Source organism: Haliaeetus leucocephalus, unplaced genomic scaffold, assembly GCF_000737465.1.
Source record: "Haliaeetus leucocephalus isolate CR32 unplaced genomic scaffold, Haliaeetus_leucocephalus-4.0 Scaffold702, whole genome shotgun sequence".
Taxonomy (NCBI): domain Eukaryota; kingdom Metazoa; phylum Chordata; class Aves; order Accipitriformes; family Accipitridae; genus Haliaeetus; species Haliaeetus leucocephalus.
This window is the reverse complement of record NW_010973138.1, coordinates 3,245,079-3,263,556: the sequence shown is the minus strand read 5'-3', so window position 1 is coordinate 3,263,556 and position 18,478 is coordinate 3,245,079. Positions and strand designations below refer to the sequence as shown.

Below are 18,478 nucleotides of genomic sequence, written 5' to 3'. Positions count from 1 at the left end.
TAAAATATGAGACAACTTATTATGCCAAAAATACACAAGTGCTACAATCTAAATAAGTTTGCTACTTAGCTGTAAAATAAGAAAAGGGAACACTAGAGTCTCAATATATGTTTTGAAAACTGTACCTTAGATCTATGGTAATACCTCCAAAATGCTTAATACAGCAGTTAGTAGGCTCAAATTTCTAATGAGCAAAGGGACCTTCCCACCAGACAGCCCCCTGAAGTTAAAAGCAAGTAGCATCTAGCACATTCAGGAATTAGCTAAGGACAAGTTTTTTATTTCAAAATTGTTTAGTCAAATACTTAGAAAACACACTTACAAGCTTGCCAGTTTCTTTGCCGTGCTTCATCATAGAACTGACGTAATATAAGGAAGTCGATAACATCTGGCATATCATGGTATCTAGATAAAAAAAATAATCCCTTTCATGTGTGTGCCTTAGGGCTTTAGAAGCAGCTTAAAAAGAAATGTATTTTTAAATACTTTTCAGAAAAATAAAGATGCATATACCTGATGGAAAATGATTTGTCTGTGTGTTTTCCGGTGGCATGATCTATAAAGGCAAGCTTGAGGCAACACAATGTGGGAGGACCAACTTCGTATCTAATTCCAACAATTTTTACCAATTCTTGATCCTACAGGTAAGAACAGTTTCAGCAAGTATTACCTTCTGGACTATGCACAGAACTATTAATTTAACATTAGTTAACCAAGCACATGAATTGTACACACATCCAAAAAGCCAAAAATATTGAAACTGTATTTGAGATTTCAACGCAAGACAGTTTGTTAGACTTAGTAATTTTAACACAGCTATTTATAGTCCCACAGTTAACTCTGAAGATACTCTGGTAATTGAAGACACTTTCCCCTATTGTTTCCATAGGGAAACATTATGGAAACAGCACAACCTCACAAATCAATGTTTTGCAAAGTGTAATACAACTCTTCATTCACAGCATACTAGTATTGAACTCACATTATCTTCTATGCAGACCTACCCTAAGGACTACTTTTCTCCATGGCTCCTTGTGTGGATTCAGTTCATAAATGTTATTTCTTCTAACTGCTTCAATGTAAGCTTCATGTCCTTGTCGGAAATATATTACCTAAAAAAAAAAACCAAACCCAAACAATAAATGTTTTTCTGTATTTAGTAACTGCAAGAAAGTTAGTTAACATAAGCATTTAAAGATTTTAATCAATATTCCTACCTCGTCACCCATCTGAGGAACAAAAGGGGATCTTCGAAGAGCTGTGTCTGTTATCCAAACAGGAGGATGCCAATCATATGACAATTCCAGGTTTACTGGTTGCGTTGGAGCATTAGCCTTCATATTTAACAGACAGCAAAACTAGACTTAATGGACATATTGCTGACATGACATCAACACAACTAATTCCATTTTCATTTGGCAGACAAAAGCTTATAAAAGACTAATGTACATTTCCAAAATGTATTAGCACAATTCCTCCAAGGCTTTGCTCGAGTTGTAACTGTATTTGTGGTACTAATACTAAGCATTCCTTTCCTATATGAAGATTTGAATGAGCAAGATTGCCATCTAAATTATAAAACTTTGTTTCTCTTAAGACCTGAATAATAGCAGTCTCGGTGCCCCATTAAAAAAAAAAAAAAAAAATCTATCAAGCTGTAAGAAAGTTTTATTAAAGTTTCTTATATTAAAACAGTTCCAAAAATACCATTTTGAGAATACTTGGAAGAAAAGTGAAAGGATGGAGAGAAAAACATACCAAAATTACCCCAAGTATTTAAAAAAAAATAAAAATTCTGATTGCCCCTTTACAGTAGAAAACGCAAATAGTAACTACTGTAACTTAAAAAAGGATAATTATTTAAATCTACTTCAAATTTTTGGTAACTTAAGAGCAATTACTGTAACTTATAAAAAATTAAAAATTCGACCCAAGTGTAAATGGCCACCATAAATACAGTGACTATACCCCAAGTTTTCAAAAAGATATGTTACTTAAACCCAGACAGTTTAACGGGGTTTTAGTCTAATATTCTGTACAGTTATTTAATAATCACATTTTCCCCTGATACCAGCAAGCTTCAGAACCCTTTTTATTTGAAAAGCAAAAAATCACTTCACTTGGAGTGCAGAGTCTTCCATACAAATCAGCAGATACCTTGCATTTGGAATGGTCTCAAATTAATTAAGGGTACACTGTATGTAGTGATACCAATATCCTTGTTCAATGGCAATAACAATTACTTTAACAGTTTCCAGTGAAGACATCTAAAAACCTAAGAGAGAAATTTATTGAAGAGTGAGTAGGAGAAATTAACTGCATACCTCCTCCTGCTTTTTTGGTTTGGGCTTTTTTCTCCTCTTTCTTCTTCTTCTCTTTGGAGGAGATGATTTCTCTGCTGATACTTCATCTTCTGAAGTACTGCAATATCTGATAGCTTTCCGCCGAGAAGTCCGTACGGGAGGTTGTAGGTTAATCCCTGCATCAGCAATCCAGTCAGAGTATCTACTTGAAGAATCACTGTCCATAGCAGATGGGGTCAGGGAAAATACAAACATTGAACCAAGCTGTCAATATTTCAGAATGCTAAAGTCTCTCAGAGAAATATCTGCAGATACAGATTGCTCTTGAAAGCACTATCAAGAGAACTAAAATTACTTTGACCTGTCATAACAATTACCTCACTTGATGTTTTAACATAATTTTTGGGGAACACAGCAATTCAAAGCATTGTTTTTTTTTAAAAAAAAAAACGAACCCTCAAGTCTGGTGAATTCTAAAATAAGTAATTTTATTCAAGAAAGTTGTGCAATGAAATCCTGGACTAGTTCAGAGCCCTCCCCAACGAACACACTAGCCAAACACTACTTAAATTCTTTAAAGACAGTTATACAAATCTCACAGGTACACATTTGCTTTTTTTATATCTCTCAGTATTTTTTAGTTCTACTACTATAGAGTTCTAGAAAGAATATCTAAGAAAGCCACAATAAAGTGATTAAAAAGTTATCTACATCTTCAGTTCTAAATAAAAGTATAACCTTATCAAAATTAAGTTTTTTTTTCAACCAGACATTTTTGTAAGAGCAAACAACTGTTGCTGCATTGTTAAAAAACCAAAAAACCCCCAACAAAATGAAACAACCCCCCCCACCCCTCAAAAACCCAACAGAAAGAACACACTATAAAAAACATTCCAGACTATCTTCCTTCTCCTTGCCACCTAGCAAAAAAAGCAAAAGGATTTGAAACTACATTAAAACACAGAAATGTTTTGGTGAAATGGGACACTGAAAAACAATGCAATGTGTCAGTACAGTACCCTACAAAATATTGTTACATACGAAGCACAACAGAACCTCCATACAACTTAACTTGCCAAAATTCAAGTAAAATTCATTAGAGTAAAAGACGGGATATGGTTGTTCGCTTTTACCTAGAACTATTACTGTTGCTTTTCTTGTCACTTCTCCACTCTTCCTCTTCATCAGATGAGCCAGAGCCCTCACTTTCTTCAGCTTCCTGAATTTAAAAATATGCAGTCAATACAAAACTTTCTCACAGCACATATTTTCAGGGTTTGAAACATAAAACACATTCTCTATTCATGTCTGCATATTATCAAGTTAGGAAGAAATTTGGTAAAAAAAGTTGTTAAAATGGAAATGAAAGTAGTTCTTGTCTGTAGCCGATTTCAACTTACCCTACCAACCTCAGGACTGCACTATTAATCATTAACTACCGTATATTCACTCACATTTTATTAGCCACGTGTGGATCCACCTGCTGTAGCCACTCTTCACAAAGCAACTCTTCTATCTCCCTACCATATGACAGTTGTACTTTTTTCTAGTCTAAGTTCCCATCATTTATCAGAACAAAGTGGTAGGCAATTTTGTTTCCTTCAAATTCCAGACTCATGACACTGTAATTAGGTCATGTAAAGTACACAATAAAATCTAGCTCACTAGAATGCAAAGGAAGAATTTAAAGATTGCAAAAGGAACAAGTCAAGGAAAACTATCACATCTCCCATCCACACACAACATGGGTATATTCTGTTACAGCAGTAGCACTTCTATGATTTTTTTTTTTCATTAGTTATGCAAGTTAGAATCAGATGATTTTTCTGATTTTAGTAGCAACTAATTGACCAAGGACTAATTGGGTATATTCATGCATATATTTAAATGCAAAACTAAATAGTCAAGATACATCAAAATATATTACAACTTAAGTAATTTCCTGATTACTGATCAACAATTTACTTGCATTAACTTAATGTTTTAAATGTGTTTTTCATAACTGAAATGACTAAGTATAATGCATTGCTCATGTCTCAAGTTATATGTTGTTAAGCAAAAAAAGTCGGAAAACAAGATTTAACTTGCAACATCAAGTTTGATACTGTTTGAATTAGTCCAACCGATTATTTGTCATTTTCAGACTAACAAAGTTAACATCTTTTCCCTAAGACCTGCTCATACAGGGTATAGGATGGGCAATACTCACTAAATCAGTTCTTCTCTTTTATCCTACCATTTGTAGGATTAAAACAAACAAACAAAAAACAAACCAAAAAACATTTACATCAAAGATCGGCTTCTTATAGTATTATTAGGTCTAACACGGCTTCTTCAAAATATGTAAGTATATGTAGTATTTAAAGGACAGTGTGCATAACTCTATTTGCACTTTGTGTGCTTTGAATTTGCCAGGTGCCAGAAGTCTCATGTCAACTCCCCTTCCACCCTATTCTCATAATAAGGAAAACCTGAACTTTTCATTAAATTTAAGTGATTTATTGTTTTTAAACACATAGGAATTCTTTGTTAAGAGGCCAGGAGAAGAGTCCATTTCCAAAGAATATCACTTCATCTTACTTACAAAGTTATCTTATCTCCTGAATGTCCCCCATTTTGTTCACCATTCTTCCTTAACAAAGTGACAAGTCCCACAAGTCTGACCTTCTCTACTCCTTCCTCTTCTTCCCCGTTTTCCAGTTTGAGACTATTTCCTTGTGTGCAAGGCAAGACAACTACAGTCCAAGCAGTCTTACTACTGATTTACAGCATCTGATAAACACAACAGTCAAAAGCTCATGCTAACTCCTACAGCAAAGTCCTGTTTCACCCCAAGCCGGGACTCTGCCAGAAAAAACACTTTATCAAGAACCTTCAAAGTTTCCAGCTTTAGGTGTGTGCACAAGTTTGGAAGGTTTTTGCAGAGAAATAGCAAAACACATCTAAAATCCAACCTTCACTTTAAGCCAACCTCAGCATTGTACATCAGTTTTTTGCCTTGGGCTGTGGATGTGGTTTAGCAGATTCTCAGCAAAAATAGTTTAGCCATTTATAAAATGACAGGAAAGGTTGCCATTATTAAAGCAACAGATGACTAGGTTTGAGAAGTTGTACTGGGTTTGCATGACAGGATTTTGGTAGCGGAGGGGCTACGGGGGTGGCTTCTGTGAGAAGCTGCTAGAAGCTTCCCCGATGTCCGACAGAGCCAATGCCAGCCGGCTCCAAGACAGACCCACCAAGGCCGAGCCCATCAGCAACAGTGATAGTGCCTCTGTGATAACATATTTAAGAAGGGAAAAAAAAGTTGCTGCGGAACACAAACTGCAGCTGGAGGAGAGAGGAGTGAGAACATGTGAGAGAAACAGCCCTGCAGGTCAGTGAAGAAGGAGGGGGAGGAGGTGCTCCAGGCGTTGGAGCAGAGATTCCCCTGCAGCCCTTGGTGAAGACCATGGTGAGGCAGGCTGTCCCCCTGCAGGCCAGGGAGTTCCACAGTGGGGCAGATCTCCACTTGCAGCCCGGGGAGGACCCCACACTGGAGCAGGGGAATGCCCAAAGGAGGCTGTGACCCCATAGGAAGCCCGTGCTGGAGCAGGCTCCCGGCAGAACCTGTGGCTCCGCAGGGGACCCACACTGGAGCAGCCTGTGCCTGAAGGACTGCACCTCACGGAAGGGACCCATGCTGGAGCAGTTCATGAAGAACTGCAGCCCATGGAAAGGACCCAGACTGGAGAAGTCCATGGAGGACTGTCTCCCGTGGGAGGGACCCCACACTGGAGCAGGGGAAGAGCGAGGAGTCCTCCCCCTGAGGAGGAAGGAGTGGCAGAGACAACATGTGGCAAGCTGAGAGGCAGGGGGAAGGGGTCTTAAGATTTGGTTTTATTTCTCATTACCCTACTCTGGTTTGATTGGCAATAAATTAAATTAATTTCCCCCAAGTCGAGCCTGGCTTGCCCATGACGGTAACTGCTGACTGATCTCCCTGTCCTTATCTCAACCCACGAGCCTTTTGTTGTATTTTCTCTCCCCTGTCCAGCTGACGAGGGGAGTGATAGAGTGGCTTTGGTGGGCACCTGGCATCCAGCCAAGGTCAACCCACCACAGAAGTGCTAACAATAACTATGCTTACAGAAATACTTTCCCTGGTAAAAGAGCAGGTTTTTTGTTTGTTTGCTTGTTTGAAGAGAGAACAAGCACATTTACATGAAACTTCACTTACTGAGGAACTCAATTTCAAAATACAGAACTCAGAAGAGAACTTACCTGCTCTATCAAGCCAAAGCAGTTATCTCTATCCTCATCAGAAGACTCCAGTTGTTCAATGTTATTCCGTGTTCGGTAATTGGGATATTTCCGTCTATGCAGTCTACGCTTAGATTGTATTAATGAAGACTCAGAGTCACTCTAATTTATACAGGAAGTGGAAAAAAAGAAGTTACTTAAAAGCATGTATGTGGCAAGCTTTTATGGGGGTGAAAGGGTAGCTAAAAGCACTGCTGAACATAAAAACTGAAATGGCATCGTCACATCACAGCCTGATCACTTCAAAACTCCTTTTCATAAGAAATAATTTTCCTGTACACAAACAGTTTTAAATTTGCTGTTCCCAATTTAAGATTTAGTAGTTGTTCTAAGAAATTCTCTTTGTAAACTACTGTGACAGTTCCATTCACATTCCCTGATAAATATATTTACAGAATCAGGGCATTAACTGCCTACGAAGTGCAATTCTGAGAGGACCAGAAATACTTAAGTCCCCTCAGTTAAGGGGATCATGCAGCAGAATTCTTGTGTCAAATTGTTTTGTACTGCAAGACACAGCAAAACAGACCACTATCTTATAAAAACAGTACAATAACCAATTCTTCCTTCTTATTGAACTCTTTCAAAAAATAGTGAAAAAATCATTCAAAACAGGGTAAGTCTGAAAAAGTTGCCCCATACACAAACCACTGTCATCTAAAGTAAAATGACAAGGGAATAGCAATATAGTCTACAATTCTTCAAATATAGGACCTTGAACATTCTCACTTGCACCTTGATGCTTTAGCATGGACTTGCAACAACCATCTTTGAAACTTTAACTGCAGTAAAACCACAATGGCCTAAAATCAAGTCTGCCTTTAAAAATTATTACCAAATACTTTAGAAAAAAGGAGGCAAGACTGAAAGAAAAAAGAATTCTAGTTATTCATAGAAATAAACCAAACCTTGTCCTGCGATAAGCGGAAGCTGAATCATCAGGAATCTTTGAAGATCATACCTTCAGAAATGACTGCTTTCATTTTTTAAACCATGACTTGTCCCTGGACACAGAATGCCCATTTTCATAGAAACTACTGCATACCTTTTCCAATGACTCAAATAACTTTTTCTTCTCTGTTGCATAAAGATCTCTCTCTTCTTCCCCTTTTGCAATTCGATATTCTTCCTGCTTCCTACAAGAAAGTAATGACAATTTATTTCTGCATCTGTTTTGACAATGCTGAAAAGTTAAATGATCCCTTCTCTTTAAAGGATCCATCTAAAAAACCCTAACACCTAATTCCATTACATTATTAATTTCAGACGTTATTATTGCTCGAACACCTAAAACAGATGTCCTCTCATTTCCAGACAGCGTAAGGAAGACAGTTATTAAGAAAGTCTTCTTTGCAAATATCAGAATATAATAAACTTTCTCAACCTCATTTTTAATCCACATTTTCCCCTTTGCTATCATTCCACCTCACAACACCAGGAAAGCTTTTTAAAAACTTCAGAGATGTGGCAGCACATATGGCTGTACAAGTAAAAAGGAATACCGAACTACTGATATTCATTTTCCTTTTCACAGATGCATATTGATAATACTTTTGAAAGCAGCTAACTGTTTTAGCATTTCAAGTGCTCAGTGCTGCTTCTGGTCATAACACATCATCCCTGCAAAGTCTCACAAAAGCACAATCTCTCCAAACTCTTTCATGTAAATGAATTTAACCTACATCCCTTTATTTTGGAAAAAACAAGAATCTAGGTTATCTAGCTGTCCTTTAAGGTGACTTAAAATACTGAAATATGGGAGAATCATTCTCTATTAAACTAGAGAAAATTCCATTTATTTTAGTTGAATGGACTTTACAATTAAAAGTTTTTAAGCATAGCTGACCATAACACTGAACTATTTCAATTTGTACCACGTAGCTATCTTAGCTTAGGTCTAATAGATTCAGAAAAAAACAACGTGATTTGTTCTCTCTAGTCATATCTGCAGCCCAGTAAGCTGTCTACAGACCTGAGTAAGCTTGGTGGTATTTCTGGTACAACAACTCTTCGTCTCCAAGCCTGAAGGTCCCGCTCAGTAGCCATCTGACTTCGTGGAGCATTCTGATGCATCTGACGCACACCTTCAACTTGCCCACTACGTCGCAGACCAATATTAGGAGGAGATTGGATGTCAAAACTTGGTCTTCTAAAAGCTGAAATATACAAACAAAAACATTTTTTCCAGATGACACAGAATTGGAACCTTGTTTCTTCTTACTATAAGATAAAAAATTAACAATTAACGTATTTTTAGCTCCACGATCATAAGTATATGACTAGTTATCACCTTCAGGAAATTATCTGTCCTGTAGAAAATACAGTGAGATTACACATATACTTTTAAAATAGTTATTTCTACTACTATTTTAATACAGTGAAAGGAAGTATAATGTGACAGAGGTGTTTATCTGAACTATTTCAGGCAGCTCTGAGGCTAGTGGGGTTCTAAAAAACACTTTTCCTAGAGCTGAGCTTACATAATTAAAACTACAAGGACACAGATCAGAAAAGCATCTGGTTTAAATCTGTAAAGAAGGGAGAGGGGAACCCAGTCTGAATAATGGTAAAATACTTATTTTGCAAACTTTAGTGGAGAATAAACATAGCTCCTATAAGTATTATTTGAGTACTCTACAAATATTACTAAGTATGTAGCACTCTACAAGAAAAACAATTAATGCTCTTTAAAAGGAAAAGCAAAAGGCTTTGTTTTGTAATTTAATCACAGGAGTAGCAGTGTTTTAATGAATAAAAAGATCTTAACCAAATATCACTATGTTAAGAGAATCTTAGTCCCCAAAACAACATTAAAGTTAAAACCTGTTTGAAATATTTCACACAGCGTAATAAAAATGGAGACAGAACAATTATCTAAGAATTTATCAGCAAGTACTAACCTCTTCTAGGTGTTCCTTCCCCATTTTGTGGGCCACTTGAAGCAGATTCTTGATCGGCTCCAGTTCTTTGATCTTGTTGTAGTTGTAATTGTCTAATCATGCCATCGAGAATGCTGGGCTCTAAGCCTTGTTCATCCTGATCAACCGTCTGTTGGCCTATAACTTGTTCAACCACTTCTCCATCACCTTGCAAGTGTAATACAAATAAAATTAATGGGTTCAGTTAACTGACTATAGGAAAATGATTTAATCTCATTGTTCACATCACAGTGAGACATGTTCTACCAGTAAACAGAATGAAAATGATTCTTGAAATTACTCCAATTGCTTATTCCGAATGAGACATTTACAGAGTCTACAACTCAAACACAGTTTGTGCATGTCAGGACCCACAGAAAAGAAAAGAATTAAGACATCCATTTGAACAACTGATAATTTTTCTTTCCTTGTTTAAAATCATATTCACTGTGGGACCTTTCAGCATCTTTAGTGAACATAAATAGATGATAGTTTGCTTGTGAAAAAACTAAGGCATTTTTAAATCACCTATGTCACATCTACTCTGTTCCCATTCAGAATTACTACAGTAACTCTAACTTCTGGGTGTAGATCTTTAGTGATGCTGTTCTTACTTGTTGCTACATATCCAAGTTGAGGAATCAAATGTTCATCTGCACAATTCTCTCTTCCTGGCACCAATCTTTGATATTTTGTTGGATGAGGGTTTCCATCCACATCTACTAAGAAGGGAGGGGGCATAAGATGAGGAGCCTGTTGAGTCTGCTCATCTAGGACATAATTGTTAGAGTCTCGAATAAGTGGCCGATAGTCAGTGTGGAAGAACATCTGATCAGGAATCTAGAAAGAAATGAAGTTTTTATGTTAGCAATTTGAAAAAAAAGAATATGCTAAAGAATAGAGAAGAACAAGAGACACTAAAATATCTAAAATCTCCTTAAATATAAAATAAAGGGTAAGTTTCCAATAAGAAGAGTTATGCATAGGTACAATTAACCTGTATGGGTGTTGCAGTACTCTCATTTTTGATAGTGCTTTTGCAGGCAACAAAATGCTTTTATAAAACAATAAACTGAGGTAATGTAAAGCAGAAGCACTGCTTTACACTTAAAATTAAAAATATTTTACATCTCACTCTACTTTTTTTCCACACAATTAAAAAAAGTTTCCTTGGTTTCCATGCAATGAAATCATTGTTTGAAGTTCAACATAAATTCTCAAAGTAAAATTCTTTCTTAATCATGCAACGTTCACCAGAAATTTTTTCTGCAACTGAAACAGTCTGTTAAATCCATGCAGCTGAAGGAAAATGGTTACTCAAGTGTTACATCACATTCAAAATCTTTGCTCCTAGCAATGATGAGCAAGATGAAAAGAGTAAATTTAAATTTCAACTAAGAATGCGGAGCAAGAAAAAAAATAATTCTTTAAAATGACAAACATGGAATTACCACTACAACTTTAAAAAAATTGAGGGGGAAGTGAAGAAAAGCATAGGCCAGAAATGCACTTTTGAGACCTATTTCAAAAAAACAGAAACACATGTATTTATCAAAACCAAAAGGAAACAGCCTTATAGATTCAAAAAAGCAAAACATTTATCCCATGCGCTTTTTTCTAATATTTGAAAAACCACAGTGTTGGATGAATATTTACTTTTGCCTATTCTAATCAAACTACTACAGTGAATTTGGGTTGAATAAGAAAAGGTCTAAAGGACTGCAAGTTCTAATAATTGAAATAAACCAGCAAATTATTCTTAACATAAACAGTTTGCTTTTTTGTTAATTAGGTAGTAGTGCAGTAAACTTTGTGATACATTCCAATCTTTAAACATTAAGCTATTTTCAGAAATTAGAAATACAAGTAATTTTGAGGTTGAACAATTAACATGCACATTAGCTGGCTGGAAGATGAAAATGTATTCCAGAAAAGTTCTTGGGAGCTACTCCCAAGGGAATGTTAAGACACTGGTTATTTCTGCTCTGCTAGGACCACATAAACAAGAGCACTCAAAGACATCACGAAATCCGCTATATTTAGATCCCATACCTATACAAAACTCATTTTACATATGATGTTTTAGAGGAACAAATGTAACACATCTAATTTCAGTTAGAAGCTTGAATAAACAGTTCTAATAAAAAGCTGAACTTACCTTTTCGTAAGACCTGCTACAGCCAAAACCAAATATCAATAGATGCCCATGAGAATCTGTACATGCAAAATGCTGCCCATCTGGTGAAAATTTACAGTCAAAAACAGCACCGTGTCCTTGGCCTTCAATCTAGATTTAAAGAAACAAATTCAAGACTATTTGACCAATTTTTTTGAGCAAACAATAATACAGCATCAAAAATTAATTACTCTATCAAAAGCAGTTATGCACCTCTTAAATACCTCCATTAAAGCACAAATAATCTCATTACTTCAGTTTATTCCTTTTCCCCTCGACATGTGAAGTCCTTAATCATACAGTTTTAAAAGATGCACTAAAAGGTATGGAAACTTACTGCTCAGAACAAAAAAAAAAAAAAAAAAAAAAAAAAAATTTTTGGGGCTTTTTAGCTGTTAGTATACTGCTTAAAAGTAAACTGCAGCTAATATATACTGATTTTGTTAAACCACTTTCAAGAAAAGCACAGGGAATCTTAAAGCTAAAGAAAAAAAAAAAATCACTTCACTATTGACTAATGAGGAAAACAAGACCAAAAAAATTAATATGAACACTGGATCATAACTTAAGTCTCAGAAAAAATAATCTATTTTGAAGTATTAATCATGAGTTGTCAAATGGAGCAAACGTCATGGGAGCTCTTAATAACTGCGCCAATCCACTAATGCTTATGGTAATATTATTGTCATGAAGACAGTTGAGAATACAAATATTTGTCCATAAGAGTCTTGAAGTGATGGTCTAAAACAGGACCTTTCAGTCTTTTAGATGGCATGTCATCTCAATTAAGGAAAATGGTTAATATGAATGAGATGCAAAAAGAACTTTGTTAACAAAGCGTGGAAAAGCCCTGCTATCAACTATTCACAACACCTCACAGACCGAGAATTCCTGATCAACAGGTAAAGTCTGAAGAGCTCAGCCACAGACTATGATGAAAGCAAAGTCCTGTTCTGTTCCCTCATACCTCACATACCTCACACCCAACTGCAAATTCTCACAATTCATTTTCCTTGTCTCAGAAGCTTATCAAGACCTCCCTGATCAACTCAGAAGCCCTACAGGAAAGTAGCAGTAAGTGGGGAATACTTTTGCAGAAGATCAGTGAGCTGACTCAGCTTAGTAAAAGGTCCAGTGAGATGCAGCTGATTCAAGGTAGAGAATGGAAGTGGGCAGCTGGGACCAGACAAGGGAGGCAATCCTGGCCCTCCTTTTCTGCCACATTAAACTGTTAAAACTGGCTCCTGGTCACTTTGCACCTATAGTTACAATAACCAAGAAATTCAAAGGTAAAAGCTCTGGAGAAAAAAAACCCTAACTCATAAATTTTGTTGGTTTGGCTTTTTTTTGGTGGGTTTTGGTTGTTTGTTTTCTGTTTTGTTTTGGAGTTTTTTTGTTTGTTTTTTTTTCCCAAAACACGCAGGGGGTGTGCGTGTTGGTGACAATTCCTTAAACTAGTGTGAACACACTGCTGTGTGTAGAGAAAACGTGGAGCTTAAAAAATGTCTTACCATGTTAAAATAATGCTTTGTTTTTGTGCCTTTGGTAATGTCCCATATAAAGATGTTGCCATCATGACCCGCAGACAACATTATCCTGGAATCAAAAGGATGGGTCTCCAAGACAAATACTTCATCTGCATGCCCCTAGAATTTACAATTGCACATCACATGAGAACAAGAGGACATAAATCCACATCGATATTATATCTACAGTAGAGCCTAAAGCTGTACTATCCTCTCCTCACACTCAGATTTTTGGAAAATTAGACCCCTACAAGCTGCCTCCAAAAATATATGGACTTTTACAAATTCCACAGTGTATCTATCTGGACTGCTACCTATGGCACGTAAGTAGGGTAAACCCCCATGCAGCCAGAAAGGCTTTATCATTCTAAATTTAATAATTTTCTAGATTCAAGCAAGAACTCTAGAAATATGGAGGTTTTGCCAAAGGACAGTGAACTATTCAATAGGCAAATATGTTAACTGCACAAAAGCTTTTACTTATTCCACAGGACAGGCAAGTTCAACACAGCAGCTAGGAAGAGGATTGTTCAAATGCAGGAGGAGCAGCTAGTTTTGGTTAAAAAAAAAAAGAAAAAAAATCGAAGTGCTACACTTGCTTTATTATTCATATGATGCCTTCAAGACAAATCAGATCGAATTATGAACTCAGCATGCACATGTCACTGCAATTCTAGGAATACCATCTACTTCAATAAGGCAAGTAAAATCACATACCACCAAGTCATGAAGCAGTTGCCCTGTACAGGAATTCCAAACTTTGAGAAGATGATTATTCACAGCCGTAACAACATAGTTATCATTTTGGTTCCAAGCTATCATGGTTACTTTAGGCTTCATAAATTTGTCTTCTTCTGAACATGTGTCACTATTTTAAAGAGTTGATCAGGCATGAGATATTTTTCATTAGCCCATTTCAATCTCAAAATACAGAAAAATAACCTGTTTTCCCATGTTAATAATCAGACAAGGGAAGGGAAGTTAAGAATTAAATTTGTTTCAAAACTTTTGTCCATAAACTTCACTCTTTTTGGAGAAATCAACTATAAAGCAAATATGGATTTCTAGCATACTTATTTCATCAGACATGACAACCTCTTTCCCATTTGAGATGCAAGGCAAAAAGGCTTTCCTTTTTCATGGAGTCTTGTCTCTTCTACAATTAAGAGTCCTAACATAATTCCTTTAAAAATTTGGACTTTTTACAGTCAAGAGCTTTCCAACTAACTCTGTTTCAGAAGCTAACCTCTATGTTAACTAAGCATTTTTTTCCAATTCCCAACATAAATACATTAAAGATAGTATTTTATATTAACCTCAATCTATTTCCTCATTTCTCTCTCCAAAATACATTTATAGGATACTGTAACACCCCCTCTCAGCATCTTAGTCAACTGAAGGTACAAGCTTTCTTTGAAACATACTTTCACACAGTATTATCTATATTTCAGGTCAACTAGTACCCTTTCTTACAAAGGCTCTCTCTCAATTATACACAACTACAGGTGTATATATTAACCAAGAAAGATGCAATGGTCAAATCTCAAATATTAATACATTCACCTTAGTAAAACCACTTTTTTTTTTATGGCTGCATCACAAGAAGAACTTGCAATCACCCTCCAATCAACTAGTATACCCAAGTTTTGGTTTTTGTGTTTGTTCCCCCCCCTCATTTAATCACCTACAAATTAATTTCTGCTTATGTCTACAAAAGTTGACTGAGCATTCTGTACTACTGTAAATCATCCACTCTTCAGGTTTATGCAATGCCATGTAGTATCGTGATCATCATTAGTAATGACACTATTCCAACTGTGTGCCACCAGCATATTTCATTAATACACTTTTTAATAATACAAAAGAATCAATGAAAATAGTCAGCAAGATCAGTTCTTGATGAAAGCCACCTATTACCTGTCATGACCTCTCCTGGAAAGAGGTCATCATCTACCTTATTTTTACTAATCTAAAAATGTTTCTCCTGTGACATGTCAGATGTCTTGACTGAAATCCTGATAGAGAAGATCTATTGTACTTTCTGTTAACATTTTTCCTTAACAAGGAAATGTAATTAATTTGGCACAGTGTACATTTTAAAGCTATATAAATACTCATGCATTTATTCAAGCACAGACTAAAATCTAGCAAGTTATTACATCACCAGAACACTCATTTTACGCCCCCGAAGACCACACCACTTGATCATAGCATTGCTAAGGCTTGCTCTAGTTTGACTGTAAGTGTGCTTGAGGAATTATTCAAAACTTTCTGACTTTACAAAACAGATTAAAAAAAAAAAAAAAAAAAGACAAGACTTCACCTACCCTGGTAATCGATCGGACATATCCAGCAAAATACTCCTCCATTCTGCTTGCTCAAAATGCCAGATTCGAGCTGTTCCATCTCTACTGCCACTTATGAACCTTGAAGAAGTTTTAAAAGATAATGAATTCATCCTCAGAAGAACTTGCTTTAAAGTATGTTCAGAGTTACACACCACTGCAATTTAAAATATTGCAATGAAAGACTGGTAAAAGTGAAATCTTCAATTTGTGTGCAAGAGAATTCTTTACAGTTACCTGTCCATTAACTTTCTTTCCAGAAGCCCAGGAAAGAGAGTTTTTCTGAACCGAAAAACTGAATAAAGTTGTCAAAACATGTAGAACAGAGAAGCAAGTTCCAAAGTTAAACTCAATTCACAACTTCATCCTCGACTCCTTCTCAATTACAATACTTTAATGAAGTATTTTAAGTAAACCATTCTGAAATTGCAGAGTATCCAATACTGAAGTAGAGGCAAGAACAGATCAGCACAGCAAAACCTGAAATGTTCCCACCCACAAATGTGCATAAAAGTGAAGACCACCAGTGGTTTACTTTAAGATACCAAGGTGTAAGCCACGGCAGTTCAGGCTTCCATTTCATGAACTGCTGAATTATCAATGCAGCAGAATGGATATTCCTGAAGGGAGGAACTGAAACATTGCAAGACATCCAAAGATGGTCTCCCTAGTCCAAGAATCACAACACTGAGAAAGACAGTTGCCATACCCCCCCACAGAAAAAGTTTGCATGCTAGGTATATCATGACTGTGCTCTAATTTGCTGTGATTAATTTTAGTAATAATTATAAATCTTAAATGTCTTCTACAGAAAGTGTCACGAAGCAAAAGAGCAAGAGGTTTTGCCTTGGTTTTTTTTTTTTTAGTACTGCCTTGAAAAATAATCCATGCAGGCAACATGGACAGACCAGTGCAACATGATGGCCCCAAAGACAAATATAATTGCAGAAAAACACATTTAAAAGGAAGGCAAGTACAACTTCCAAACTGAATGTAGATTATTACCATTCTTGGTTACAGTTATCTGACTTTCAAGAAGAGAAAAAAAACAATAAAAATAAAGCTGCAACTTATGGCTGCAGATATAAAGTCTACCCTGAAGGCTGAAATCCACATCTTCATTAGTGACAGGCCAATCAGGCATCAATTTTGACTCCATTCTGTACTGGAAGCATGGGTGAAGTTTTACAAATGGAATTTACACAACACCCACCCACCCCCCAATCAGCTGTCAGAGTCTGTTAACTCCATTTCCTTACAAAAATAATAGTAGGCTAGAAAAAAAAGAAAATTATTAAAACTTATTTTAGACCCTTTGCATTGCATTTTCCCATTTCCTATTTTAATCCAATAATTCCTGAAACCGAAAGGAAAGGATGGGGAAGAGGACACTTATGAAGCCATGAATACATAGGGTATGTTAAAAGTGGTAACATTTCCTCCAGGTAAATAAAAACCCAGCTAGTCTAAAGACATTGTCTAACAAAGATTAATTGAAAGCTGAGACAGCTGAAACTTAACTATGCCCTCCTGGATTAGTTTTCTTACTGGAAACCTCCAGGTGAGAACCATAATACATTCTTAATTCCAAAATAATGTATTGTTTTTTCACATTTGAGCATCTTTCAACATACCTATCACCACTGTTAGAAAACTGAATGCTGTCAACTTTGTCCTGTAAGAAAAAGTACAGTTTATTAGAAATTATATTTTTAAACAGGAAATATGGTTTTGACAAATCTGAGCTTAGTAAAAACTGAAATGATGAAAAAACTGCATATTGTATAATTTCCAACAGTTTTAACCGCAAGGTGAACCAAGTCCAACAAATACTTACCAGAATTCACTAACCATTAATGCATTTAAAAACCACATTTTTTAAAAAAAGTCCCAATTAAATATGAAGGATTGACAGATGAAATAACTGTCCATTAATAACTTGGCAGCCAATTAACTCATATTTGCATATATATTTCCAATTTCCTAAGCCAACTACAATCGAGAGGAATCTGTTGTTCCCACTCCTACTTACACATTCGTTAAAGAAATATACAATTAGTTATTAATTTTTATCACAATAAAAACTACAGGAAAAGTAGACAGCACACTCAGATCAGTTTATCTTCAGAGCTGAAAGTCCTCTCTACATACAAAATACATATTGATCAAGCCTTCACTATAACATAAATGGTTAAAGTCAGATTCAGTATTAGAGAAAACATGTTAAGAGAAAACATAATGAAGATAAGTATTTTAAGAGCTGCTCTTGAAAGAGCTTTGAGGGTTCAACTAAATCTAAATTCTCTACAGCAAAACTACAGATTCTTTGTGCATCAAAATGAGAGTATTTTATCTATGAAGTTCTTTTCCTAACAGGCATCAGTTATATCAAGAAAGCAAGTAAAGACAGACAGCACTGTTACATAAAGCACATGGGGAAACAATGCTAAACCAGCAAGCTTATTACTAAGGAAGTATAAAGTAGCTTGCACAGCCACTGAAGACATGAATAAAGGTCAAGATGAACAGAAGTAAAATTCTGGAAACTAAACCCCATTTAAAGATTTAACACAGAAGGTGTCAAATGCTAAATAACTTGAGTAACACAATCCACATTCTCAGCCTATCTACTTTCTGTATACAGCATAAAGTATGTGGGTGGCTAGGCACACTTGCATCAGAGGGAAGCAACTGAGCAAACTACATGTTTTAAAATTAGAGAAATCTATGACATCCACTTGAAAAGATAAAATTCTACATATCATCTTGAAACATTCCAGCCTTTAAAATGGTCAAGTCACATGGAGATGACTGGCTGAAATTCTGCCTAAGTTCTAAAAATATTCAATAAAAGAACATTGCTACAAACCCACTGTGCTGGTTTTGGCTGGGATAGAGTTAATTTTCTTCA

At 35.9% G+C, this 18,478-nt stretch overlaps 1 protein-coding gene across 1 annotated transcript in view; it reads right to left on the bottom strand.

The window, feature by feature from the left end:
* BRWD1 (bromodomain and WD repeat domain containing 1) overlaps positions 1-18,478 on the bottom strand; it is a 64,882-nt gene that overhangs the window by 33,953 nt on the left and 12,451 nt on the right. Inside the window, exons 12-27 of the mRNA XM_010580315.1 lie at positions 17,202-17,242; positions 15,550-15,648; positions 13,940-14,090; positions 13,208-13,342; positions 11,679-11,807; positions 10,135-10,360; positions 9,503-9,688; positions 8,575-8,758; positions 7,648-7,738; positions 6,564-6,704; positions 3,437-3,522; positions 2,325-2,520; positions 1,218-1,334; positions 1,005-1,112; positions 514-638; positions 323-405 (exon numbers count right to left, since the gene is read on the bottom strand). Coding sequence (XP_010578617.1) covers positions 323-405; positions 514-638; positions 1,005-1,112; positions 1,218-1,334; positions 2,325-2,520; positions 3,437-3,522; positions 6,564-6,704; positions 7,648-7,738; positions 8,575-8,758; positions 9,503-9,688; positions 10,135-10,360; positions 11,679-11,807; positions 13,208-13,342; positions 13,940-14,090; positions 15,550-15,648; positions 17,202-17,242 — 2,098 coding nt within the window. The remainder of the gene's footprint in view (positions 1-322; positions 406-513; positions 639-1,004; positions 1,113-1,217; positions 1,335-2,324; positions 2,521-3,436; positions 3,523-6,563; positions 6,705-7,647; positions 7,739-8,574; positions 8,759-9,502; positions 9,689-10,134; positions 10,361-11,678; positions 11,808-13,207; positions 13,343-13,939; positions 14,091-15,549; positions 15,649-17,201; positions 17,243-18,478) is intronic.